Genomic DNA, 26,403 nt, shown 5'->3' with positions numbered 1-26,403 from the left:
CTAACTGTAATCATACAGTATGCCACCTCGTGTGAAAAATGTTCATGCATGCCTTTGCACCATTAGCATTACAATGTTGCTGATTACATAGTAGCCATATGTCCATCATTCATTCTGCTACACGTTCTAATACTTGTGTGTCAAGGATGCAGTAATTTGCTAATTTTGTGAAGATTGCAAAATGAAAAGCATAACGTGCGTAGGCGTCACATTTTTCTCCATGCACGTCATGGAATTTTTTATGGAGAGACAAAGTAACAAAAGGTTGACCTGTTTCTTTTGTGCATTTATATACAGTATATTATAAATGTGATTTCATAAATTTCTGCAAAACACTTTGGTGTCCGTTTTATGAAGCAGTGAAAATATCTACGGCTTCATTCACAGAGAAGATCTCCTCCCTCCGAATAGCAGTTTATGAAGCAGTGTGGATCGCTTCTCCTTTTATGAAGTGAAGAGATCTACAAATGCTTCAAACAGTGGAGAACACCCCCCGATACTGTAATCTTGTGAGACATAACGCGATTACAGTTTCAGAAATTCACCGAAACACACAGGTGTCGTTTATTAAGCAGCGATACATTTTCACTGCTCAGCACGCGAACAGAAGGTCCACCTCATGTTAATATATAGTCACCCTACAATATTTTTATTTGTTTTTATATATATATATATATATATATATATATATATATATATATATATATATATATATATACACACAGGATACATAGGATGCATTAAGGTAAAAAAACTTTTATCTTTACAGCCCCTTTAATCTTCCTCCTTTCCCCAGGATTCTCTCTTCACTCCCTGATTCACCAGCTCTGACCTGGTGAATCGGGGGAGGGTGAATTTTGACACGGGTCGCTAGTGAAGTGCTGAGATTGCAGCTTCATAAACTGGCCGTTCCTGTGTGGGACAGTGACGGATTCTCAGTGTGCGGTAGATCATCGGCGGAGAACATGTCTCCCCCAATCATCTCTGTTTCATAAACCTTTTATGAGCTGAGATCAGCGTTTTTTCTCTGGATCACTGCTGTTCACAGTTTCATAAACAGACACCCTTATACACTGTAAGAGTAGAAAGCAGAAATGCAGAGTAAAGTGTAACAAACAATCACATTCCCTTTACCCAAGTGACATAAATGAAAGAGGCAGTGACCAATAGTACAATAACAGTTTAAAATGCATTGATGTTTTCCTTAATAATAAAAGAAAGTACACCTCTGAGAAGAGAAATATGAGATACATAAGTGATAGAATTTTTCTCATCTTTTGTTCTGTATTGGGGTGCTTTCATATGGGCATAGCTGTGAATTTGAATCCATGGTGGATCACAGTGTCGGCTACAGCGGGCCGGCCTTTAAAGGCAATCGGGAGGGGATATGCTGCCCCTCAAAATGCCTGTTTAAAGAGGGTTTTCAAACTGGAATCCTGCTTTACTGATCCACACTTGGATTCCTTGCAGCCAGGCCACAGTGACTTCTGTGGGTCACATTGGCAGACAGGATAGCCTACCGATCATGATATCCCTACTTTCTTTGCTGCACTGCAAAGCACAGAATCGTGATGACAACAATGTGGATGGGCCCTGCTGGCAGGCATTGCTGGGTTTTGACCGGAAGTTGAGGTGTGTTAAAACGCTCCTCAACCATAATTTTTTTTCACTGACGTGCCCATGTTATACGGGTCTAATTGGCACAAAAAGTATTCTAGCCAAAGTTTTAGCATGACAATCAAGTAATTCACATTTTCAGATAGCAAGGTCAGTGATGGCAACCTAGAATGTTCTTTTATGACATATTTACTTCACGGCTGTATATAAAAATGTTATCTGCTCTCAAATCCCAGACTCTGCTGCTAAATCTACCTCAGACAGCCCCAATACACATGACTGTTGCAAAGTCTGGACAGTTTTGGTCTCGTATCTGTGGGGCGTGGTTGATGCTCGTTGTATAATAACTCAGTCATACAACACTGTAACCAAATGAAATTTTTGTCCCTTTTTTCCCACAAATAGAGCTTTCTTTTGGTGGTATTTGATCACCTCTGCGGTTTTTATTTTTTTCGCTATAAATTAAAAAAAGAACGAAAATTTTGTTAAAAAAATGAATTTTTCTTCATTTTTTTTTTTTTTTTTTTTTTTTTTTGTACCACCTCAGCTTTTGTCCATTCCTAGAGACCAGCTCATGATTTGATGCTTCTTACGTCTCAGTTAGTGGGTTGCATCATATGTGGTATACATTCTATGTTCCTTGTGTATTATATATTTTTTTTTATTTTTTTTTTTTTATTCATTTAGGCCAACTCGCAAATGAAGAAAGAAAAGGATAGCTTATTACATTAGCGTTGCTATTATGGCACTAAATTATTTACACCCCCCCCCCCCCACCCCTTGGCTCCCAGGAATCTCAAACTTATCCCTCAGGATACTAGATCACTCTCTAGCATTTATCAGTCGTAAATAATATGTGATTTCCTCAAGGAAATGACCATAAAAGAAGAGGCTACTGTTGTCATGCTTCTGCATATGACTTGTTAATAGTTTAACCTTACTCTCTCTGCGTAACTCCAAGTTCTTTTATAATCTCTCCATTTTTCCCATTTCTCCCTATGATCCCCAATCATCTCTAGATGACTGACCTTTAACTCTTCCAGCCTATAAGTTTCCTCCACTTCGTCTATCCAGTTCCAGACGTGTGGACTTTCCGTCTCCTGCCACATTTTGGGTATAAGTTTCTTTGCAGCGTTTAGAAGATGAGGAAGTAAAGACTGCTTATATTTTTTTTTTCCCTCTTGGCTGCAATGAAAGAGCACAACCCAAGGGTCTCTCTTTAATTCTTCGCCCGTAATAACCTTAATTTGACTCAAGATTATGTCCCAGTAGGTTTGTATTTTTGGGCATAACCACCAAAGGTGGGCCATCGTGCCTCTTTCAGAACAGCCCCGCCAACACTCTGCGGTCTGATCCGCTTTGTATTTATTTGCTTTATCCGGGGTGATATACCACCCTGAGATACACTTGTAATTTGTTTCAGCAGTTCGTATATCAATTGCGGATGCATGGGTAAGGTGCATAATTCTCTTAAAACAATTTGTCCCTCTTGTGATTCCTAACTCTCTTTCCCATTTACCTATAAAGGGTGTTTCGCTCCGTGAACCTATCTTTACCAATAACTCATATAGTTTAGTGATGGTGCCCTTTGAATTCTTAGTTTTGCAAATTTTCTCAAGTGGAGTTAGCTCCGCCTCCGTCCGTAATGGGCGGGGGAGGTGCCGCACAAAGTGGTGCATCTGTGAATAATGCCACCTATCCAGATTCCAGAATTCCGTTTTGACTCTCAAATCTTCATAGGTCATTATTTCGCCGTCTTTGATGATATCCCCTAAGTGAACTGTGTCTACTTTGATCCAATTCCCTCCAATTTTATTTTCGCCTGGTGCAAAATAAGGGTTTTCTTTTAAGTTCATTAATGGGGAATTGAATTTCCCCTCTAATTGTGTCAAGGTCCTATCCCACATTCTTAAAGTGTCCCGTGTTAAATCTTGTGTTTTGTGATCTAGTGCTCTGTATTGTGCAGGGATCCAAATAATATTATTCAAATATTTGCTTGTTGATGCTTTCTCAATTTGAACCCACCTTTTGTCCCTCCTATCCCGTGCCCATTCTATGGCCCGTGATAAGACCGCTGCCTTATAATAGCTTTTAATATCCGGAACTGCCAGACCGCCGAGTGGCTTTCCCTGTTTTAAGATGGAGAGAGATATTCTGTGCTTCTTATTTTTCCAGACATAGTTTAGTAACAGCGCATTGAGAATTCTCAAATATTGCTGAGGGAGGGCTATGGGTACTAATAAAAATTTGTAAAGAATTTTTGGGACAACAACCATCTTCAGCATATTAATACGTCCTATCCATGATATGGGTTTATTTACCGTTCTTTTTAATTCGCTCTTGATCTCATTTAATAAGGGAACATAGTTTATTTTATACATCTTCTGGACTGTGTTGGCCAATTTGATACCTAGGTACTTAAGTTCCTTGGTCCAGGGAAACGCACAGATCTCCTTGACACGTCCCACCTCTTTTTTATTTAAGTTGATATTCAGAATCTCAGATTTTGTTACATTAATTTTGAAGTTAGAAAAGGCGCCGTATTTTTGTAACACTTCAGAGAGCTTAGGAATAGAGTTAACCGGGTTGGTCAGGTAGAACAAAATATCATCGGCAAAAGCCGATAATTTATGTTCCTCTCCTTCTACTCTAACTCCATTGATGTCGGGGTCGTTACGAATTGTAGACAGCAGAGGCTCTAACGAAAGAATGAAAAGAAGAGGGGACAGGGGACATCCCTGCCTTGTCCCGTTTTTCATCTCAAAGGAATCAGATAATGTTCCATTGATTTTTATTTTTGCAGTGGGATGGTGATAGAGTGTTTTAATCCAGCGGGACATCCTGTTTCCTGTTCCCATAACCTTTAGAGTCTCCATCATGAGCCCCCAGTCTACCCTGTCAAAAGCTTTTTCAGCATCGACTGACAGAAATAGACCTGGGGGCACATTCTGCCTTATGGACTGCTGCAAGAGGATTGCCCTTAGGCTGTTATCTTTGCCCTCTCTGTTGGGCACAAAGCCTACCTGATCGGGGTGAACCAAGACGTGCATAGCCTCTTTCAGTCGCCCCGCAAGAATCTTAGCAAAAAGCTTGGTATCTATGTTTAGAAGAGAGATAGGTCTGTATGCCGAACAGAGAGAGCTATCTTTCCCTTCCTTCAAAATTATTGCGACCACTGCCGCCGTGGCTTCCCTACTGATTTCGTATTCAGACCCGAGCCCATTGAAATATTTGCACATCCACGGTATCAAGATGTTGCTATATCTTTTATAATACAGGGAGGAAAAACCGTCCGGTCCCGGACTTTTTCCGCCAGCAGTGGTGTTTAGAGCTACTTTTATTTCTTCTTCAGTTATGGGGCGGTCCATATTTAAGCTATCCATCTCCTCTAATCTGGGTAGTCCTGCCCTGTCTAGGAAGTCTCGGATCTTCCCCTCTTTTTCCCCTGCCTGGCACCTTTGGTTTTTTAATGTATAAAGTTCCTCGTAATAATTTTTGAATGAATCCGCAATTTCTCTGGTTGCATAAACCATTTTCCCGTCTTTCCTTTTGATTTTATCGATGTAGTTTCTAGCTTTCTTTTTTTGAGCCATTTTGGCTAATAGCCTGCTTGGTTTGTTGCCCCATAGGTATCTCTCTTTGGAGATACAGTTAAGTTTATTTCTCGCTTCCTGTTCCGTAATCTCCTTGAGGGCATCTCTCTTAATAATTAAATTTAGATATGTTTCTTTTAATCCCTGCTCTTTATGTTCCCGTTCTAGAATCTCTATATCTTTAATCAGGATGTTAGCATTACTTTTCATCTCTTTTTTTTTTTTGGTGGCCTCCGCAATTAGAATTCCTCTAATGTACGCTTTGTGTGTCTCCCAAAGGGTTGCGCTGTTTATCCCTTCTGTATCGTTGATATGAAAAAATTGTTTCAATTCCGCCTCTACCCTACTTGCCCCTCCTTCATCTCGTAACAGACTATCGTCTAGACGCCACACCGGCCTCTGTCTCTTTTGTGTGAAGAGTTTAATTTTCATAGAAATTGGTGCATGATCTGACACCGTCATAATTCCTATGTCCGTCTCTGTTATAGAGTCCAGCAACCTATGGTCCGCCAAGATGTAGTCAATTCTGGAGTATGTTCCGTGGGGGGCAGAGTAAAACGTGAAATCGTGAGCTTTTGGATGAAAAATCCGCCATACATCAACAAGTTGGTGGTCATGAATCTTCTGTTTAATTCTTTGTAGAAGCCCGTTTCTTGTCTCCCTCCCACGGAACGTACTGTCTTCTTTCGGGTCCAAAACGAAATTAAAGTCGCCCATCAGGATGGTGTATCCCTTTGCGAAATCCTTCAACTTTCCCAGAATTTTCTCTAGGTATTGGGTTTGGTGAACATTTGGGGCGTATATATTTGCTAAGGTATAGACAATGTTGTCAATCCTTACCCTTAGGAATAAAAATCTCCCTTCTGGGTCTGTCATCCTTCCCTCTAAAGTGAATCCAAACCCCCTTGTGAACCCGATTGCCACGCCCCTAGCACGTTTCGAGATGGAGTCGCCATAGAACCAGGTGGGATATGCTGGGGAGAAAAGCTTGATATTCGCGTCAATGGTTAAATGAGATTCCTGAACAAATACTACATCCGCTCTTAATTGTTCGATCTCTGCAAGGACCTTAAGTCTTTTGACGGCGGAATTTAATCCCTTAACATTGTAGGATAAAAATTTTACTTCTGTCATTATTTTATAACAAGATCATTTCGTGCTAAACTGTCTCTGAGATTCCTTGGGAGCCAAAATCCCTATTCCCTTCACCCTTACCCCCCCACACCCTCCTCCCCCCACCCTCCGTGGCATATACATTCCTCCTCACCTTCCCCCCTCCCCCCCCCCTTGCCCAGGCCTATACATCGCCTCTGAACCGTAGGGATCCTTGGTACCCTCTACCCGTCGGTTCTTGTGGATGAGGTGGAGCACCCCTGCGACCCTCCCATCCATCTTCCCCAGGACTTTCCAGGGGATTTGATCTTATATGGTTGGGGTAACAGATCCGACCTCCCCGTTTCCTACCCTAGTCGTCCCCTCCCCCCCCCCCCGGCCCCCCCAGCGCCCGGGAGCACCTCGAGATTTCACCCCGAGGGCCAAGCAATTATCCGCTAACTATTCAACCCATCCGGGTAAGTCCACTGTAGGCATATCCAATTTGCGGCAGAACCCTACCAGGTCCTCGGGAAAAGTTAATTTTGCTGACACCCCTTCTTTCTGGCCTATCAGACAAGCCGGGAAGCCCCATTTGTAATTTATGTTATGCAGACGCATCTGCTCTAGTAAGGGTTTTTGGAGTCTTCTTCTAGACAGGGTTTCCCATGCCAAATCCGTGAAGATCTGAATCTCCGTGCCTGCATAAGATAAGGGAGACTTTCTTCTCAGTTTTAACCAGATCTCCTCTTTATGTTCGAAATATCTGAACCTAGCAATGATGTCCCTGTGCCAATTTCCTCCTCCCTCTCTGATCTTCCCCACACGGTGGACCCGTTCGAATTTAAGGGGACCTTCCGAGCCGTTATCCAGGAGGGGGAGAAACAGATCATTAAGGATTTTTCTCAAGTCTTCACCCTTCTCCTCCTTAATTGATCGTATTCTTAAGTTTTGCCTTCTATTACGGTTCTCTTGATCTTCTAATCGGTATTGCAGCCATCTCTGGTTTTGTTTCATAGTCAAGTGTTGGTTTTTTAATTCGTTAAGATCAAGGTCTTGCTTTTCTATTCTTTTCTCCGCTTCCTCTATTCGTTCTAACATATGGAATAGGTCAGTTCTTAGTGTACTAATTTCCTCTCTTATTACATTCTCCACCCTTTTTAACATTACATCCATTTCACCTATGGTGGGAGCATGGGAGCCCAGGCTGGGGTCATCCATTTGGTTAGATACATGTTCAGAGTCTGTTGAAATATCGGCAATTGGGGATGGCAATCCCCCCACTCCCTTTTTAGTAGTCCCAGTTTTTTCAGCTTTTTTTGTCGGGCCTGGGCTCTTTGAACTCCCGTCCGAGGTCATGTAGTGTCTGATCGTACTCACGGAGGAAGTCTCTTTGGGGATTTTCGGGGCAGCCCCCCTTGTTGACTTGTTCATATTGTATTTCTTTGTCGTTCTAATACGTTTCCCCAGTTTGAGCAGAGAGGGGCAGGCCTCCACCCCCCCCCTCTCTCTTTTCCTTCTTCCTTTTTTTCCCTCCCTTTGACGCTGTTTATTTTTTTCTCTTTTTCCAAACTTGCTGAGACGGACGTTGTGAGTACTAGGGGGGGATATTAGTAGTTTCTGAGAAACGACAAGAATAATAACTCCCAGGATTTCTAGAGATTTTTGAAAGTTTCCGTGACCTACCCAGAACGTTGGGGTGGGTGCATGGGAAGAGTTGCGTACCCACTGATTTAAGGGAATTTTTACCCTCAAAACCATTAGAAACCGTTTTGGGGTACAGAAAAATTTTAGGTAAAGTGGGCCTGCTGCACGCTATGCCCTCTAGCGACCTCAGCTCACCCAGCAAAGAAAGGAAGAAAAAAAAAAAACTAGGTTAGGCCAGTGGTGGTGGCTGCAACTCCAATGTTCCCCTGGTGCTCCGATCCGGCCTTCCTATGATTCAACCTAGCCCTGCGGAGGCGGGGATAGTGCCTCTTATTTGACTAGTATCGCCTGTCGGGGTAGGTAAGGCCCTTAGAGAGCGGTCGTCCAATATTTTTTGCCTGTAGACCCCAGCACTGCCCCCTAGAGACCCGTACACAAACAAGAATTAATAGCGGCAAGTGCTGTGGAGCGGGAGTATCTCATGCATTTCCACCCCTCCCCCTCCAGTCAGTATCAGTAAATATATCCACCAGGTATGAGACTAAAATCAAGAAGACCATAGGTGCTTGAGGAAATTGGGAGCATATAGGGAGTGAAAAAAAAAAAAAATATATAACTTTCATATGTCCACTTATGACACTTAGAGTATTGCACATAAGGTATATAAAAAAATAAATAAAAAAAAACTCCGCTTTCTTACCCAGTCTTCGTTTTTCACAAGGTCCACATACTGTTTTTGACATGAAGAAAAAGGGTTAATATTACCTCCTGCCGTTTCTCTGGATGTGCTTCTCTGTTCTCTTTTTTTTCTTTTTTTTTTTCTTTTCCCCCTTCTCCCCCTGGTGCTGTGATGGACTGGAATCTATGCACGAAAAGCGGGGGGGGGGGGGCGGGCAGCCAGCCCGCTCGCCGCAGCTGGAAGCTTCCCAGCTGATCCACCGCTCTTTTCTCCTGCCGCTGGGAGCGTGCGAGGGCGCGAGGGGGGGTCGGAGGACGAAGGAGTCAACGGGGGGTGATGTTGGCTGCGGGGTGAGCGGACTAACTGCACGGCGGACTCCCTCGCCTCATCTCGTCCGTCTTCCCAGGAGCTCCACCGGGTCTAGGTCCCTCCATCACCCGCAGCCGTGTCCAGGTCGGATCCGTCTCACGGGCAGCTCCTCCCTCCAACGTGCGTGCTTCACGTGCACCACGTCATCCTCTGATCCTGAATTTTTCTTAATTTCTATCATAAAATTTTGCAAGAAAGAAATTTTTCTTTATAAATTTGGCCTAAAGTGTATACTGCTGCATATCTTTGGTAAAAAATAAAAATAACATTTTGGATATTATTTAGTCTGGGTGAAAGTTATAGGGTCTACAAGCTATAGTACCAATTACTGAAAATTGATCAATTTGATCATACCTGATGTACTGACAGCTTCTCCCATTTCTTGAGACCCTAACAAGCCAGTAAAGTACAAATACCCCCCCAAATGACCCATTTTTGGAAAGTAGATATTCCAAGGTAGTTAGTAAGAGGCATAGTTGGTTTTTTGAAGTTGTAATTTTTTCCCACAATTCTTTGCAAAATTAAGATTTTTTTTTCACACCATATTGTCATTATAACAGGTTATTTCTCTCACATGGCATGTATATTCCACAAATGACACCCCAAAATATATTCTGCTGCTCCTTCGGAGTATGGCGATACCACATGTGTGAGACTTTTACACAGCCTGGCCACATACAGAGGCCCAACACTAAAGTACCAACTTCAAGCCTTATAGGAGCATAAATTACACATCTAATCTCTCAACCACCAATTACATTTTTGAAGGCCCTGGAGCACCAGGACAATGGAAACGCCCACAAAGTGACCCAATTTTGGAAAGCTAACACCCCAACGTATAATCTATGAGGCATAATGAGTCTTTTGAACAGTTCATTTTTTTTGCAGATGTTTTTGGAAAATGTGGAAAAAAATGAAAACACATTTTTTTTACACAAAGTTGTCCATTTATAGGATATTTCCAACACATAGCATGCACATAGCAAAAATTACACCCCAAAATATATTCTGCTGCTCCTGAGTATGGCGATACCACATGTGTGAGCTTTTTTAACAGCCTGGCCACATAGAGACCCAACATCCAAGAAGCACCAATTTCCTTACAATCGATCACATTTTTGAAGGCCCCTTTATATTTCTAACACAGCATGTACATACCAGGAATTACACCCTAAAATACATTCTGCTGAGTAATGGGTAAAAAAAAAAAAAGATTACCTGTGGTTTTAGTAGTGCAATTGTCCACAGGAGGGGAGCCCTGATCCAGGCCAGGGACGTGGTCAGCGACAGTGAATGGAATTGTCCAGGCAGCAGGCAGGAATATTGTCCATAGTCAGTACAGGCGGGGATACTGTCCATATACAGTCCAGGGCCAGTGCAAGTAGAAACATTGCCAGCAGTGCCAAAATATTGGTCCTGGTAGTAAGCAGGAACATGGTCCAAGTAGCAGGCCAGGAAAGAATGGGAACAGGGGTAGAGGCTTCTCCCACCCAAATCTCTTAGAAGCCACCGGGCAACCAGACCCTAATCCGGGAATGAGATAACTAAAAAATTAGTTTTTCCATCCAGAAAAACAATTCTGGAGCCCCTCACATATGTGAGACCCCTGTGTTCCCACTAGCATAGCAGGGTAAAAGATCAATCCAAGAGGCAGGCAAAAAACATGGTCAAACAGTCCGGGGTCTGTTCCAGAGCAGGCAGAGGTAGGTACAGTTAAGCGTTGGGCAGAAGCGTGGTCGTATAACAGGCCAGGGTCAATTCCAGAGCAGGCAGAGGTAGGTACAGTTAAGTGTTAGGCAGAAGCATGGTCGTATAACAAGCCAGGGTCAGTTCCAGTGAAGGCAGAGGTATTTTTAGCGTTCGGCAAAAGCGTGGTCATATAACAGTCCAGGGTCGGTTCCCGGAGAAGGCAGAGGTATGTACAGTGCAGTGGCATAAGGGGTGTGGAGGAAAATGACAGGAAATGAGAACTACCTAATAATTATGGAAAGTATGGTAACGGCGGAAGCATACACCCAAACAGAGGCCTGGTTGGGAAGGACAATCGGGACAATAAACTGTAGTGTCTCTTCTGACTCCGCCTCTGGAGCACACCTGGCATCTCTTCTGACATCTTGTGCCTATTTCACTGGGAGGGATTTTCTCAGAAAAGTAGCGTTCGTGGAGTCTGGTCACGCAATCAGAGCGAATATTTTCTGGTGGGCTTTCAGGGTACAAAAGGGCGGTGATGACTTCTTCTTGATAGTAAAGATAGGGTACGGGATTCTGTGTTGATTTTTTGTAAATTACATAAGTGTTATAGAAGGCCAAACTGAAAAAATAAATGGACACTTTCTTATACCAGTGATGGGATTTTCTTGAGGGAAGGTAGGGTTCAATCATCTGATCGTTGAAGTCCACTCCTCTCATAAACAAATTATAATCGTAGACACACAATGGTTTTAGGATTGGGCCGTTTATTTTGGGGACTTCCACGTAGGTGTCGTCGTGGATGGTGGTAAGCATGTGGACGTCTCGTCTGTCCCTCCACTTGACAGCCAATAGCTCCTGGTTCCGCAAAGATGTCGTCTCCCCTCGTCTTAGCTTTTGATTGACCAATTTTTGTGGGAAGCCCTTTCTGTTGGTTCTTACTGTGCCACATGCTGGGCTGTCTCTCCGGTGAAGATTGCAAAACGGGGGCAAGCTGGTATAAAAATTGTCCACATAAAGGTGGTATCCCTTTCCAAGGAGTGGATAGATAAGCTCCCAGACCACTTTTCCACTGGTTCTTAAGTATTCTGGGCATTCGGGGGGATGCAGTTGGGAGTCCTTCCCTTCGTAAACCAGGAAGGAGTAGATGTACCCCGTGTCTCGGTCGCAAAGTTTGTACATTTTAACCCCATATTGGGCCCTTTTGCTGGGGATGAACTGTTTGATGCCCAGCCTGCCGGAGAATTTGACAAGGGACTCATCTATGGATATTTCTTTCTCGTACATCACGGGACACAGAGCGGCATATTCATTACTATGTGGGTTATATGGAGTACCTTCAGGTGATGGACACTGGCAATCTCAAACAGGAAGTGCCCCTCCCTATATAACCCCCTCCCATAGGAGGAGTACCTCAGTTTTTTCGCCAGTGTCTTAGGTGTTGGTCACGGAATAGCTTGCCTCCATATCCTTAGGATTTTGGCAGGCTAACCGGATCTGTCCAGAGTGCCTCAGTGCCGAAGTGGACAGTACCCGGGCCCCAAAATCCGTGGGGTTTTGCCTATAATGCCCTCTCTGGAGGGCTGGACCCCGGGCCCAGGACTTGGAGCTTTTTTTTCCAAAGCCAAAAGTATCCTGCTTGCCGGGGTGCTATATAGGTCCAGGACAGCGGTTCCTTCTAGGACCCCAGTGCCTGATGGTCTACTACACTACCCACGGAGATGGGAGAAGATTGGACTATGTTTGCTCGCAAACGTCCTGCGGCATGGAGCAGGTAAGTGGGGAGCCTGCGGAACTTGGTTCGACAGCGGGCTCCCCAGGGGTGATCAAAAAGGGGGGGTAGCCTGGATATGCTCTGCATGGGCACCTTGGTCACTATGTCTGTGTGTAGACAGGATGATCTGTTTTTTCCCCCCCCATCTCTGGTTCCCCTGTCCAAGTGACTCCTTTGCTGGCTACCTGCTGCCCTGCTGGTCAGATAGGGTCATGTTTGCAGACCTATTCTGGACTAAAAAACTGGGTCCTGAGAGTCTCTGTTGTTGTCCTACCTGTCCGGGGGTTCAAATTTGCCGCCCTGCAGCCATCGGCATGATCCTCTCTCCCTGCTTCTGTGGGCCGCCTGGATGCGTCTCATGTGTCTCTCTCCCCTGACAGGCGCGTGCGCGGGCACGCCAAAATAGAAAATTTTCGCTCCGTCCGGGAGGGGGGGGGGGGCGGGGAGCGCGCAGGAAGAGGTGTGCCTTCGCCTCTGTTAAAAAACAGACAGGCACGTTCTGGCTCAGTCTGAGCTGACCTGGAGGAGAGAGGACGCAGAGCGGCACTCCGGTGACCCCCGGTGGCAAGAAAGGGGTAGTACATCCTAGGCTTGGCCTATTTGTTTCTATTAAGCCAAAAAAATTCCCCTTTGCAGCAGGTTGGAGGCTGGCAAAGAGATTTGGTGGGGCCGTATGTTGTAAAAAAAAAAAAAAAAAAAAAATATATAAAAAAAAAAAAAAAAAAAAGATATATAAAAAAAAAAACAAAAAAAAAAAAGGGGATTTTTATTTCCTTTATTTTGATAAACATACCCGGCCTCACCAGGGGGTTTTGGACACTAGTAATCCTGCTGTTCCCTAAACCTCTTAATTATTCCTAGCTGCAAACAGTCAGTTGTTGCATGCAGGGGTACCTCGGTATTGTACTATGGCTCCTAAAGGCTCAGGATCGAAAGGGGCAAAAAATGCCAAAAAACAAAAGGGCTCCCCCTCGGATTCTGAGGACACGAGTCAGGCTATGCCAGTACTCTCCCCACCTAGTAGCCAAGTTGGGGCCGCCTTGGTTGAGCCAATAGGGGGGTCTGGTGCGGCGGCTGGCCCAGATCCACCCAACCCTGTGTTTGTCACAGAGGAAATGCTAGCTGCCTCTTTGGGAGGGCTAGAGGAAAGGTTGGCGGCTATGTTCGCTAAGTCTTTACCAGGCAAGAAACGGACTAGATCCCCTTCGCCTAAATTGGTATCCTCAGATGCTGAAATTCTCTCACCGGAGGAATTAGAATTTCAGGAGGACCTACTGGACGAGAATCCAGAGGGTTCAGAAATTGAGGAATCTACTGTTGAGGAACCATTCTCAGCCTCCCAAGCGGAGAGTCTGTGGGTCCAGTCTTTGACAGACATGGTTCACTCAGCATTTAAGTTGCCTTTACCGGAGCTCCGAGGTCCGGTAGTTTCCTCTTTGGGCTCCTTAAAGGCGCCCTTGAACAACGCAGTTTTTCCGGTCCATCCTCTGTTGGAGGAATTAATTTTCCAGGATTGGGTACGACCAGACAGAATTTTTCTGCCGCCTAAAAAAATTTCTGTTATCTACCCGTTGGAAGAGAAGTTTGCCAAAAAATGGGCGCTCCCAGTTGTGGACGCTGCCATCTCGTGTGTGAATAAATCACTAACTTGCCCGGTAGAAAACATTCAAATGTTTAAAGACCCGGTTGATAAACGTTTGGAAACTCTTTTAAAAGCTTCCTTTGCTACGGCAGGGGCAGTGGTACAGCCAGCAGTTGCTGCTATCGGAGTCTGTCAAGCTTTAAAGGACCAGACTAAACAGATGCTTAAGGACATCCCTGCCCAGCAGGCAGAGGAGCTATCTGATATACCCAGAGCTCTATGCTTTGCGGTGGATGCTATAAAGGACTCTATTCAGCAAGCGTCTCGTTTATCACTATTTTTAGTGCATATGAGAAGACTCTTATGGTTAAAGAACTGGGCGGCCGAGCCCCCGTGCAAAAAGCTTCTGGCAGGTTTTCCCTTCCATGGAGGGCGACTCTTCGGAGAAGATCTGGATAAATACATTCAGACTATTTCGAGTGGTAAGAGTACGCTTTTACCAGTCAAAAAGAAGTTTCGGGGGCCTACGTTTAAAAGGCAGCTTTCTCCGGCTCCGGGGCCCTCAAATTCCAGGCAGTACCGACGGCCTCCTGTTCGATCAAACTTTAACAGCAAATCGCAGGGACAGGCCTCTGGCGGCAAGAAGCCTTGGTATCGCAAACCAGCTAAGCCAGCCCCTAAGTCTGCCTTATGAAGGGGCGCCCCCACCCATGAGGGTGGGGGGAAGGCTTCACCTCTTTGCAGAGGTTTGGGAAGCCAACATCCCCGACGAATGGGTCCGGTCTACTGTGGCCGCAGGTTACAGACTAGAGTTTCTAAAAATCCCTCCTCCTCATTTCCAGGAGTCAAGAGTACCAGGCGACCCTGTGAAAAAAGCCGCATTGATAGCGGCATTGAATCATCTGCTATGCCAGAAAGTGATAGTAGAAGTACCAGTCCGGGAACAGGGATTGGGGTTCTACTCCAACCTGTTTATCATCCCAAAGCCCAACGGCGATGTCAGGCCAATTTTGGACTTAAAGGAAGTAAATGCGTACCTAAAGGTCCGCTCATTCCGGATGGAAACTATTCGGTCAGCTGTTGCCGTGCTCCAGAAGGACGACTTTATGGCGTCCATAGACATAAAGGATGCTTACCTTCATGTGCCAATTTTTCAGCCACATCAAGTATTTCTACGCTTCTCGGTGGCTCAACGTCATTTCCAATTTATGGCGCTCCCTTTCGGGTTGGCTACGGCCCCCCGGGTATTCACGAAGGTCCTAGCTCCAATCCTAGCCAATCTAAGGACCCAAGGGGTCACGGTCTTGGCTTACCTGGACGACCTCTTGGTCGTAGACCACTCGTCTCCTGGCCTGGAGCGAGCAGTGGCCCTCACAGTTCAGTACCTCGAAAGGTTCGGCTGGGTCCTGAATCGGGACAAGTCAGCATTCCTGCCCACAAGGCAGCTGGAATACCTCGGTATGAGATTGGATACAGAACAACAGAAGGTGTTTCTGCCCTTAGTAAAGGTCAAGGCCATCAAGGAGCTAATACAAATAGTTCTAAGCAAGAGAAGGCCAACTGTTCGCCTATGTATGCGGCTACTAGGCAAGATGGTGGCCACATTCGAGGCGGTTCCATACGCTCAAAGCCACACTCGCATCCTGCAGGCAGCCATCCTGTCAGTATGGAGCAAGAGGCCTCATGCCTTAGATATTCCTTTGCCACTCTCACCAAGGGTACGACAAAGTTTATCTTGGTGGTTAAACCCTCAGAATCTCCTGAAGGGAAAGACTTTCAGTCCTGTGACCTGGAAGATAGTAACCACAGACGCCAGCCTGATGGGCTGGGGAGCAATTTTGGATGGTTGCACCCGCCAGGGCACTTGGGCAGCGGCGGAGAAGCAGTTGCCCATCAATATCTTGGAGCTCAGAGCTGCTCGACTGGCCCTCAGGGCTTGGACGTCCAAACTACAGGGGTTCCCGGTGAGAATACAATCAGACAATGCCACGGCGGTGGCGTATATAAATCACCAAGGGGGAACCAAGAGTCAAGCCGCTCAGAGAGAAGTGAGCTTAATTCTTTTGTGGGCAGAAGCCCATGTGCCCTGCATATCGGCTATATTCATTCCCGGAGTGGACAACCTACAGGCGGACTTCTTAAGTCGGGGGAGTGGTCTCTGCATCCACAGGTTTTTCAGACACTCTGCCAGAGATGGGGAGTGCCGGACGTGGATATCATGGCATCGAGACTGAACAAGAAGCTAGACAGGTTCATGTCCCGCACAAGGGATCCCAGGGCCTGCGGAACCGATGCGTTAGTTTGCCCTTGGCATCAGTTCAAACTTCTTTATGCATTTCCCCCGCTCCAGTTACTACCCCGCCTGCTGCGCAGGATCAGGGTGGAGCACATACCAGTTATCCTGGTAGCTCCAGCATGGCCCAGAAGGGCATGGTATTCACTAATCCTGAAGATGGTAGTGGGAGATCCTTGGACTCTTCCTCTACGGCCAGACCTGCTATCGCAGGGTCCGATCCTCCACCCTGCCTTACGGCATCTCTACCCTAATCAGAGCCAGGAAACCGGTCTCTAGGGTGATTTATTACAGGGTCTGGAAGGCCTATGTAGGCTGGTGTGAGTCCAAGCGATGGCTTTCTCGCAAAATTACCATCGATAGAGTATTAAGTTTTTTCCAGCTAGGAGTGGATAAAGGACTGGCATTAAGCACAGTCAAAGGACAGATTCCGCTTGTCAATGTGGTTTCAGCGGCCGCTGGCCACCCACTCGCTGGTTAAGACCTTCATTCAAGGGGTCTTACGTATTAATCCTCCAGTTAAATCCCCGCTTTGTTCGTGGGATTTAAATCTTGTTCTGTCAAGTTACAGAAACAACCTTTTGAGCCGTTGGCTGAAATTCCTTTGGTTTTACTGACAAGGAAGTTAGTATTTTTGGTCGCCATAGTTTCCGCCAGAAGAGTATCGGAACTGGCAGCCTTATCCTGTAAGGAACCATATCTTATTTTTTCATAAGGGACAAGGTCGTTCTCCGCCCTCATCCTTCCTTCCTACCAAAGGTTATATCCAGTTTTCATCTAAACCGGGATTTGGTATTACCATCCTTCTTCCTAAACCTACTTCCATAAAGGAAGGGTTGCTGCATGCCTTGGATATTGTCAGGGCCATGAAGGCCTATATTAAAGCTGCAGAGAAGATCCGGAAAACAGACGTGTTGTTCATTTTACCAGATGGGCCCAAAAAAGGGGCAGGCAGCTGCAAAAATCCACCATCTCGAGGGGGATTAAACAGTTAATCACTCAGGCCTACGGCTTGAAAGGGTTGCCTCCTCCGGTATCATTAAAGGCTCATTCTACTAGGGCCATGGGCGCTTCCTGGGCAGCACACCACCAGATCTCTATGGCTCAAGTTTGCAAGGTGGGCAACCTGGTCTTCTGTCCACACGTTTACAAGGTTCTACCAGTTGGACGTAAGAAGGAATACAGATACAGCCTTTGGGCAGGCAGTGCTGCAGGCTGCGATTTAAGACCCTCAGAATCAGGGGCACCCTTGAGTTAAAATTTAAATTTAAGTTTAATTTTTCTCGACTAAGTTGGATTTATTATTATTTGAGAGTATCTCTGAATTAAATCCGTGTGTCTTGGGAAGATTTCTCCCTCCCCTCAGTAAAGCATTGCTTTGGGACATCCCACATAGTAATGAATATGCCGCTCTGTGTCCCGTGATGTACGAGAAAGAAAAAGGGATTTTTAATACAGCTTACCTGTAAAATCCTTTTCTTGGAGTACATCACGGGACACAGAGCTCCCACCCCTCTTTTGGGGAACATTTTGGGAGGCATACTGCTTGCTACAAAACTGAGGTACTCCTCCTATGGGAGGGGGTTATATAGGGAGGGGCACTTCCTGTTTGAGATTGCCAGTGTCCATCACCTGAAGGTACTCCATATAACCCACATAGTAATGAATATGCCGCTCTGTGTCCCGTGATGTACTCCAAGAAAAGGATTTTACAGGTAAGCTGTATTAAAAATCCCTTTATTCCGTTCAGGGTTATATAACTGGGGTAATTTTTCAGAGAAAAAATGTAGGAGTGGCCGAATTTTAAATAATTTGTCAAAAGCAGGGTCATTTCGGGGAGGGCACTTGGTGTTATCATTATAGTGGAGGAACCGCAGAATCATAAAGTATCGGGATCTGGGCATACGGGATGAGAAGACTGGCATGTGGTGGATGGCTTTGGTAGACCAATAGGAGTACGATTGTTTGTTTGTTTTTTTCTGTTTTTTTTTGAGAGACCCATATTGAAAGTTAGGCCTAAAAATATTTTGAACTCCTCTACGGTGAGTTCTCTCCACTCAAAGGGGCGGGCATAACTGGAACCAGGGTTGTTTACTATGAACTGCTGAGCGTAGAGGTTGCACTGGGCCACAATGGATAAAAGCAATTCTTCTGTAAAAATTTAATTTAAAAAAATCAAGCATTGCAAAATTATCGGTGTTCACCTGGACACCTGGCTGGGTGGTGAAAGGGGGGATATTTGTTGCTCCGGAATTAAAAGGCAGCCACAGGGGGTTTTGAAGGCCATAGGGGGAAGGCTGGCATGGCCCCTATCCCTTTGGGGTGGAGAGGACACCCTACTGGTGCCTGGCCTCTGTTGCACTGCTCGCGGGGTAGACGGCACTGCTCGCGGGGTGGACGGCACTGCTCGCGGGGTGGACGGCACTGCGCTGCTAGTAGTAGGCTGCTGCTGCTCCACGCCAGAACGTCTTCTTTTAACAGGCACACGTTCCTCCTCTGATTCCGTATCAGACCCGCTTCTTGAAATGGGCTCATAGGCCGAATCCGAATCAGACAAGAGAGAGCTCCCCGCTGCTCTCATCAGTCATGCATAGTTGCTGGTAGGCCTGCTCGGTGGTAAAATATTTTGTTGCCATACTGGTGGCTAGTGAGGATGCACTGCAGAACACTGGTGGCGCTGATGTGGCACTGCAGTGGCGCAGGTGGAACTGATGGGCAAAGGTGGCACTGGTGTGAACTGGTGTGGCTCTGGTTGCACTGCTGTGGCTCTAGGGTCACTGATTAGCAGGCGGCACTGGTGGGCACAGGCGGCACTGCAGTGGTGCAGGTGGAACTGGTGGGCACAGATGGCACTGGTGGGCACAGATGGCACTGGTGGGGCACAGGCGGCACTGGTGGGGCGCTGATGGGCACAGGTGGCACTGATGGGCACAGGTGGCACTGGTGGGGCACAGGCGGCACTTGTGGGGCACTGGTAGGCAGCAGATGAGCACTGGTGGGCAGCAGATGAGCACTGGTGGGCAGCAGATGAGCACTGGTGGGCAGCAGATGGCACTGGTGTGGCTCAGATGGCACTGGTGTGGCTCAGATGACACTGGCGTGGCTCAGATGGCACTGGTGGGTCACAGGCGGCACTGGTGGGGCACAGGCGGCACTGGTGGGGCACAGATGGCACAGATGACACTGGTGGGGCACAGATGGCACTGGTGGGGCACAGATGGGGCAGAGATGTGACAAATGGGGCACTATTGGGCACTGCTTAGCACTCACGTTTTGTATCTTATCTCTCTCCTCTCCTCTTCTCTCATGCTGCAACGGTGTGAGGAGAGAAGAGAGATGACCTGGAGATGACCTGTTTGCCATGTTTGTTTACATTTGTGATTGCACCCTCATTGGACGGCGCGATCACGTGCTAAAGAGTCGCTTTCATTGGCTCTTCACCGCGATCCTTGTTGCTGCGGGTCCCGTGGACCACCGTTAATTGCGGGTGCGCGCCCGCTCGGGCACGATTCTCGGGGAGGACGTCTATTGGCGTCCTCCCAGAGGTAAGGAACCTTGTATTTCGGCTATAAGGCGGTGACTAAGTGGTTAACTGGATCAAGTTGGCATATTAGACCATCCTCTGTCTGTCTAGACTGAGATTTGAACTTTTGTCATTTCTAAGGCTTTTGCCTAACGCTTGTCAGACCTCCTCCATCCTGGCAAAAGCATAGGGAAAGTATTCTTCGGTCATCCACCACAGTTGTTTTCCGTGGTCTTGCGGGTCTTTTGGTGTTGCTGAGCTCACCGGTGCTTTTTTTCTTTTTAAGGTTATTCTAGACAGTTGATTTGGCCACACCTAATGTTTTTGCTATCTCTCTGATAGGTTTGTTTTGTTTTTTTTAGCCTAATGATGGCTTGCTTCACTGATAGCGACAGCTCTTTGGATCTCATATTGAGAGTTGACAGCAACAGATTCCAAATGCAAATGGCAAACTTGAAATGAACTCTGGACCTTTTATCTGCTCCTTGTAAATGGGATAATGAGGGAATAACACACACCTGGCCATGGAACAGTTGAGCAGCCAATTGTCCCATTACTTTTGGTCCCCTAAAAAGTGTGAGGCACATATACAAACTGTTGTAATTCCCACACCGTTCACCTGATCTGGATATAAATACCCTCAAATTAAAGCTGAAAGTCTGCAGTTAAAGCAAATATTGTTTGTTTCTTTTTTAAATCCATTGTGGTGGTGTATAGAGCCAAAAAGTTTAGAATTGTGTCGATGTCCCAATATTTATGGACCTGACTGTAGATTTCCTCCTACAAGCCACAGACATGCTGGTAGGTTAATTGGCAGCTATTTTAATTGACCCTTGTATATTTGCACATGTGAGATAGAGACTTAGATGCTAAGCTCCTTGAGGACAAGAACTGATGTGATTGTACGGTATGTATAGAGATGTCACTATATAAATATCTGAAAATAAATAATGCATTGAGAACTGTACTTAGTCTTAATGTTATACATTTTGTGTTTTATATGATCATGCTTTTTGCATATTGATACAATATCCTAATGAGGCTGGTTTACTAAAGAAAATGAGATTCTCTTCATTTATTCAACCATCTAATCATGTGATAATTACAATTCTTATTCATTTCATCTGCACATGATTGGGTATTCATAGTGAACATAGCTACAATTTATTGAGTGAAGCCATTTTTAAACACCACTGAGGTAGGTCATAGAAGACCTGAAAACGTTGAGACTTGAAATGCAAATGATAATAATAGTAATTGGTGTAGTTTACGATTTGATGAATGTGCTTTTGGTTGATATTTCTATTGTTCATAGGTGAAAAACAAGCTGCCACTCATGTGAGTCTTGACCAAGAGTATGACAGCGAGTCCTCGCAGCAATGGAAGGAGCTAGAGGAACAAGTGGTAGCTGTTATCAATAGAGGTGTCCCCCCACCTAACTTCCAACCAACACAGTATTGTTTAAGTAGCAATTCAGAGAACTCCAAATTCCCGTTGGCTGTTGTACAAGGTAACTTCAGACTTGTATATTACAAAGCTGCTTTTTTTTCTGTAAAGTTTACTACAAATGCTGCAATCAGATATTTTCTGTACACTCTCTTCTTTTGATATACCCACAACTATGCAATGTAAGGGCTTACTTAAACTATGTGGTTAATTCTTATCCAGTCAGGTAGAGCCATGCACTATATTGCAGTTGGTAAATCTAAAGAAAACTTTAGATTTACCTGGCTAGCTTTTATTTTTTTATTCGGTCATGTATTGAGGTGGTTATACCAGGAGCATGGTTACAGCTGCTGTTGTTGTTGTTTTTTTTTTTGCAGGCAATTCTCTTTTTTTTTTTTTTTTTAATCATCCGATTTGGCTATTATGCCATGTGATCACTTTTACAAGCAGTGGAAGACGAGACCCATTTTATTCTCCAGGGCCTCTGCTTAAGCCTAGGTTCACATTGGAGCAATTTGTCATGCGATTTGAGAGATCAAATCGCAAGACAAGTCGCAGCCTATTGACGGCAATGTTCCAATCGGTGCGACACAGAGGCACCGATTTGCAAAAGTAGTTCCTGCACTACTTTTGCCGATTTCAGGTTCGATTTCAATAGACATCTGTGTATGAAGCCACACAAATGTCTATCAAGTAGCACCTGAAATCGCGCTGACCTTGCTACTTTGAAATCGCGCTACTTCAAGTAAAGTAGCACGATTTCAAAGTAGCATCAATGTGAACCATGGCTAAATAAAATATATTTAATATTTGGGGGTTCTGTAATTTTCTAGGGAAAAAAAATGCAGATTTTTACATGTATGACGGAGATGTCAGAATTAGCCTGGTTTTGAAGTGATTAAAGGAGAACTATGGCCAAAACTCTTTTGGTAATGCTTCTCCTCCTGTGGGTCACAGGAGTGCACTTTGTTCTGCACGCCTGTAAACCAGATCAAAAAAATAAAAGTGTAAAAATAAAAAAATAAATTTTAAACCGCCCCTGTCCCCGGTAGCTCGCGATCAGAAGCGAACGCGCATGTAAGTCCCGCCCACATATGTAAATGCCGTTCAAACCCCACATGTGAGGTATCGACGTGTGCGTTAGAGCGTGTGCAACAATTCTAGCATTGGACCTCCTCTGTAACTCGAAAATACTAACCTGTAAAAAAAATTAAAGCGTCGCCTATGGAGATTTTTAAGTACCAAAGTTTGGTGCCATTCCATGAGTGTGCGCAATTTTAAAGCGTGACATGTTGGGTATCTATTTACTATCTAATTATTACGCAAATACCGTTCGAAAAAAAAAAAGTGGCAATGACCGCCATTTTATTCCCTAGGGTGTCTTCTAAAAAAATATATATATAATGTTTGGGGGGTTCTGATTAATTTTCTAGCAAAAAAATTTGATTTTTACATGAAGGAGAGAAGTGCTAAAATAGGCCCGGTGGACAAGTGGTTAAAGAAACACCCCCCACCTCCAATCGGTGCAGAGTGGAATGAGAATTTTGCTGTTTTTTAAAAGCAGTATATGAGTGAGACCCCTTCCTTTCCTGCCTTTTGGAGAAGTTCCATGCAATAAGGGCATTTTTATCTCTCATGGAATTCTCTTCAAAATCAGCTGAATTACAAACAATACTTAGTCAATTTTAATTTTAAAGTGTTACTAAATCCACCACAGTAAAATCTGTCTGTATATGCAGAATAGCATGCTTGTTATATTCACTGTGGAACTTAAGAGGTTAATCCTCTGTATTGTGTAAAAATGTATTCATAGATGTAAAAATGTATCCATAGATCCTTCCCTCCTGCACTGTCTATCTGGGGAAGGCCAGCTAACACAGGCAGGGTTGCCAACCTGCACATGATCAGTTGTGTCTTTTTATGCTGGAGAGAACATTTCCTTAGCCAGGTCACGTGATATTAACATCACACATGTGGGCGTGTATACAGGCTATAGTGGAAATCTCCTCCTACCTGAACACACAGCTCTGGACAAACTGCAGTTTATCACGTGACCGTGGTATACAGATCAGCCAAAAAGGTATATAGTGGCAGTATTTTAATGTAAAAAGAAGATTTATTAGCTGTGGGCACTGTGGGGGGCAGATGAACTATTTTCATATTACTGGGTTAAGTAACACTGTTTAATATTTTAGTGCCAATACTACATTTAGAGATTTGTTTATATGTTATGCCCTTTGGAGAAAAGACAAATGAAGTATAAAATGTTTCCGGGGGTCCACAATGGTTTAAAAGAAGTATTGTTGGGTTTGGAAATTGAAGCTGTAGTGGTGAGAATATCTGATATTTAGTTTCTCTTCTCAAGTGACATCTAATGATACTTATTCCTGTCCTAACAGAGCCAATAACTGTGGAAGTGTCTTTTAAGAACCCTCTGAAGGTTCCCCTTTTATTGACCGATTTATCTCTACTGTGGAAATTTCAGCCAAAAGACTTTAGTGATGAAAATGAGGAACTCAAAGAGGCGCTTAGCAATGACAAAGATCTGCTATCAAAGGTATTGCTTTGTTTTTGTTTTTTTTCCTCAGTTAGACAGTTTTAAATTTCATGTTTTTGTTGGGAATTTTAGACATGGCGTCATTGGTTGTTGCTTAAGCTTTTTTTGCAGGAACATGTTCAAATTTCAGATTTGTTAAGCCTTTTACACAGGGCGCTCCAGCTGCAAGGTGTCCCTCCTGATGCTTTTAGTATGCCTGGGAGGGACAGGTGCAAAGTCCAGCCCGGCTGCAGGCAGCCTGTCATGGAAGTACCAGCATTTAGTGCTCTGTGCATTCAGGGATGAACTTCTAAAACACAGGTGTCATGAATGGTTTTAACCAATTGCCGCCCAGCTGCTGTCATTATACTGTGGCAGGTCCGCACGATCCTGCAAACCGTCATAGCTGTACGTCGGCTCCTTTAAGCGGGATAGCAGGCGCCTGCTGCACTGTGGGGGTTCCGATGTGCGTGGCTGTAGGCACGGGAGCCAGAACAAGGACGTGTGTGTGTGTGTAAACACACAAATCTCTGTTCTGTGTGGGGAGGCAGATTGTGAGTTCCTACTAGCTAGGAACAACGATCTGCCATCTCCTCTAGTCAGTCCCATCCCCCTACAGTTAGAACACACACTAGGTAACAGTTAACTCCCTGAGCGCCCCCTAGTGTTAACCCCTTCCAAGCCTGTGACATTTACACAGTAATCAGGGCATTTTTATATCACTGATCGCTGTATAATTGCCAGTGGTCCCAAAAATTGGTCAAAAGTGTCCGATATGTCTGCCATAATGTCACAGTCCCGATAAAAATCGCTGATCACAGCCATTCCTAATAAAAAAAATAATAATAAAAATGCCATAAATCTATCCCCTATTTTGTAGATGCTATAACTTTTGCACAAACCAATCAATATACGCTTATTGTGATTTTTTTTATTACCAAAAAATATGTAGAAGAATACATATATGCCTAAACTGAGGAAAAAATTGGCTTTTTAAAAAAAATAATTGGCTATATTTATTATAGCAAAACGTACAAAATATTGTGTTTCTTTTTTAAATTGACGCTCTTTTTTTAGTTTATAGTGCAAAAAATAAAAATAATAAATGCCACCAAAAGAAAGCTCTATTTGTGTAAAAAAAATTACGTTAATTTTGTTTGGGTACAGCGTCGCATGACCACGCAATTGTCAGTTAAAGCAACGCAGTGCCGTATTGCAAAAAATGGCCCGGTCATTGAGCAGCCAAATCTTCCGGGCCTGAAGTGGTTAAAAAAACAAAAATCCAAGATCCAAAGCATTCAGTTATTTCCAAGGCCCCAATGGAAGCAATTATCTAGCTCTCAGTAGCAATATTACATTATGAGCACAGCTGTACTGAAAAAGAAATGTCATCATGTTACACCAGTGTAGTTGCTGTGCCCACATTGATAGCCGTACATTAGCATGACTGGCATTCAGTGACTTTTTGGTGGGCGTTGTTTATGTCAATCCTTATTCTCAAATGTAATGTTCTTTGTATTTTAGGGAAAACATTTCAGCGATGTCATTGGCACAGAAGAGATAAGTGAATTTTTAATCAACAGCGAAGAAACTAAAATCGTGAGTCTAATGTTATAGATTGGTGAATCTAACATGCATAGCAAACAAATGTAGTAGGAATTCAACGGGTAACACAGATTTCTATGCAAAGTATGTGCAATATCTACTGTATAACAAATATTGGTCACATGTTTAATTGTTTACTACTTGGAATTGTTTCCCTTCATAGGCTCGACTAAAATTGTTTCCTCTTCAAACTGGGGAGCTGCATATTCTTGGGATCGTTTACAACCTCAGCACCATTCAAAGTGCGAACTTGGATGGCGTCAACCCTCTGAACAGTGTACCGGCTGGTGAGCATATTGTTTCCTAATCTGTTGTTTAAGAATTAGGATGTTAGTTTTGTGGTTACTGGTGATGCTTAAACCTGGCAAATTCTTTCACAGATTTGACTTTTTTTTGCCTTTTTGCCAAATGTTGTACTGTCTAATGTGATCACCTCTTCACATGAGGAAATTATTTGAATGATGCTTTGTACCAGTACCCCACTACTATCTTGTACAATTGTTTTGGGAGCAAGGTGATAAAGATGAAACACTAATAATTTTAAGGGTAATTAACAAATCATTTAGTAGCAATAAAAACTTCATTTCTTCATTTACGAATTGTTATGAGCGGAGGGTTGCAACCTGAGACTTTATTGGTTACATGCTTATCTTTTAAATTGTCCCATTAATGTTTGTGCCTATTTGGAGAAATTTCGATGTTGACTACAAATAGTTGTAATGGTAAGGTAAACCTGTTTCCAGGCAGGGTTGCACCTTACTAGCTCTTAAGTATTGCCACAGTCACCCAAGGTGCTCGCCTTTTTATCTTTACTATTGTACCAAGATCTGATTACAAAGCCTGCAAAAAAACGTTGAACTTGCAGGAAAACGCCGTACATTATATTCTCTTTTCCTTTCATAATTTGGTGTTTGCTGCCCTAGCAACCAATTGCCAGGCCAATGCATTATCTCATGGA

The 26,403-nt window shown here is 44.3% G+C and overlaps 1 protein-coding gene across 1 annotated transcript in view; it reads left to right on the top strand.

Annotated features, from left to right (window-relative positions):
- The window catches only part of TRAPPC8 (trafficking protein particle complex subunit 8), a 146,435-nt gene that overhangs the window by 93,928 nt on the left and 26,104 nt on the right, over positions 1 to 26,403 (top strand). Inside the window, 4 exon segments of the mRNA XM_040354114.1 lie at positions 21,174 to 21,368; positions 23,704 to 23,861; positions 25,365 to 25,439; positions 25,609 to 25,732. Of these exon segments, the coding sequence (XP_040210048.1) occupies positions 21,174 to 21,368; positions 23,704 to 23,861; positions 25,365 to 25,439; positions 25,609 to 25,732 (552 nt within the window).

This window comes from Rana temporaria, chromosome 5, assembly GCF_905171775.1.
Source record: "Rana temporaria chromosome 5, aRanTem1.1, whole genome shotgun sequence".
NCBI lineage: Eukaryota > Metazoa > Chordata > Amphibia > Anura > Ranidae > Rana > Rana temporaria.
Note: the sequence above shows the minus strand (reverse complement) of the source record. Positions and strands in the feature narration are given on the sequence as shown.